Source organism: Mesitornis unicolor, unplaced genomic scaffold, assembly GCF_000695765.1.
Source record: "Mesitornis unicolor isolate BGI_N332 unplaced genomic scaffold, ASM69576v1 scaffold1938, whole genome shotgun sequence".
Taxonomy (NCBI): Eukaryota; Metazoa; Chordata; class Aves; order Mesitornithiformes; family Mesitornithidae; genus Mesitornis; species Mesitornis unicolor.
In genome coordinates, this window is record NW_010202462.1 from 8,951 (window position 1) to 10,949 (window position 1,999).

The 1,999-nt window shown below is 39.3% G+C and overlaps 1 protein-coding gene across 1 annotated transcript in view; it reads right to left on the bottom strand.

The window, feature by feature from the left end:
- The window catches only part of LOC104545297 (myosin-IIIb-like), a gene marked incomplete at its 3' end in the record, with an annotated part of 9,475 nt that overhangs the window by 3,169 nt on the left and 4,307 nt on the right, over window positions 1–1,999 (bottom strand). Inside the window, exons 3-4 of the mRNA XM_010190395.1 lie at window positions 938–1,042; window positions 576–675 (exon numbers count right to left, since the gene is read on the bottom strand). Of these exons, the coding sequence (XP_010188697.1) occupies window positions 576–675; window positions 938–1,042 (205 nt within the window). The remainder of the gene's footprint in view (window positions 1–575; window positions 676–937; window positions 1,043–1,999) is intronic.

Sequence of the window (1,999 nt, forward strand, 5' to 3'; positions counted from 1 at the left end):
ATTGTATTGCCAAGTCCCTTGCTATCTACCTATCTGTCTAGCTGTCTCTCTCTCCCGTGTTCCTTATGATGTTTCCAGACCAGTAATGCTCAAATCTAACAGCAATAATCACAAATTAAATGGATGTTGGGTTTTGGACCCAAGGGACTGTTTTACCTTCTGCTCAGAGGGAAAAAATATGCTTAAGGCTAGCAAAAGCCATTTCAGAGAGAGTAATGTTTCCTTTTCATATGCAAAACAGAGAATATCTAAATTTAAATTAGAAGGACAACTGCCCTGAAACTGGCATTCCTTGTGCAATGCTAAAGAGTTTTGTAAATAAAACAGTACCTTCAGAACTATTTTTAGTTATTAAATCATTATATTTAAGCTTTTAAGTTAGAAGTCTATTACTGATTTTTTTGTTAGTGTTTTTATCCTTCATTGGGCTCCTCCATTTTTCCTTCTTAAAATAATTCTGAGTATCCTTCTGGAAAAGTGGCTCACTATGGCATTCTGCCTTCCCAGGGGAAAGTAAACAGATGCCTTTGGCTAAACTGCACATATCAGGAAAACAAATGGGAAGTGGTCATTACCAAAGTCAACGAGCTTGACTCCACCTTCTGTTGTCAGGAGAATGTTGTTCCCTTTCACATCACGATGAATGATCCGGTTATTGTGCAAATGCTGAAGGCCCTATATACCAGCAGTAACAAAAATAAGTTTACTCCCTTATTTAAAAACAATTACCCTACTATTAGGGAATGTAATGAAGACAATCTGCATATAGTCTATAGAAACATCTGTCCACCACATTACATGCTTGAGACAACCCCTGCTGCTAAAATAGCCCACATAATATTGTCAACATTAGCACACTTGATAAACAGAGAATGTACGTATGGCATGAGTAAATTGCACCCTCTGCTGTCATTACAAGCCCAATGAACATCCTTACCAAGAGAGCACCATATAAGATGTATGAGATTATAGCTTCATCCAGCCGTTGGCCACACTTGAGCAGGCCCTTGACAAGCTCTGTGACAGATCCTCCGTTGCACAGCTTTGCCAGAGGGAGTTGTGAGGGGGAAAAAAGCAGGACAAGAAGACAAGCCCTCAGTTACTCAATACACTTGTTTAAGATGTGAATGCCTACTGTGCAAAACTGCACTACAAAACAAGTCTGGGAACAAACAGATTTTTACCTTGCAATTATTTATGTTGTCACCTCACCTTAGAACATATTTTATTAGCAATGTATATTAATAATAAATCACAGCAGCTTGGGTGCAGGGAGAGAAGTGAAAAGCGAAGACTGTAAAGTGAAAGGTAACTAAAAATCAAAACAATATGAACAGGACCATGTTTAGTTGTTAATAGAGGGTTTATAAGCCAAATTTACACAGTTTGAATATTTTCACAATAATAAGTGCATTGTCTTTTTGAAAAACTGCTTTTGTGCAAAGAAATGGCCAGACAGAAAAGACTGATGCTCTTGATAACTCGGAGGCAACAAATTACAGTAATTTTAAACTTGCACTCCCATCAACGCTCCTGCTGGCGGGCAATACGACGTAGACAGAAGCTGTATCTCTGTAGTCAGCTCTGGTAGCGTGTACTGCCATGATCCTCACATTCTGATCCAGAGAAGCAGCTTCTTGCAAGCATTTCCCATTAATGGGCTACCATACAGCAAAAGAGCAGGAGAAAAAGTGAACTCAGAATCTCTGTAAATGTGTTTTCCCCCACACTAGTAGTTTCCTGTTGGTACACTTGTAAGCAGCTATTCCCCTCCTTCCTTGCTGCATCCTTTTCTTACTTTAATTTTCACAACTGTTGGACAAAAAAAATAATGGGAGACTTGATTGCCTTTCTTTCACTGAATTTCATCCTCTAGGCCTGTTTTTGAAACCAGCACCCTTACCAGCGTTTCTGCCATACAGAGATCACATGCCTTCCAGCACAAATTCATTTCACGCTACCAGCATTAAGTTTAAAGTACTGCAGCGTAGATCGGAAG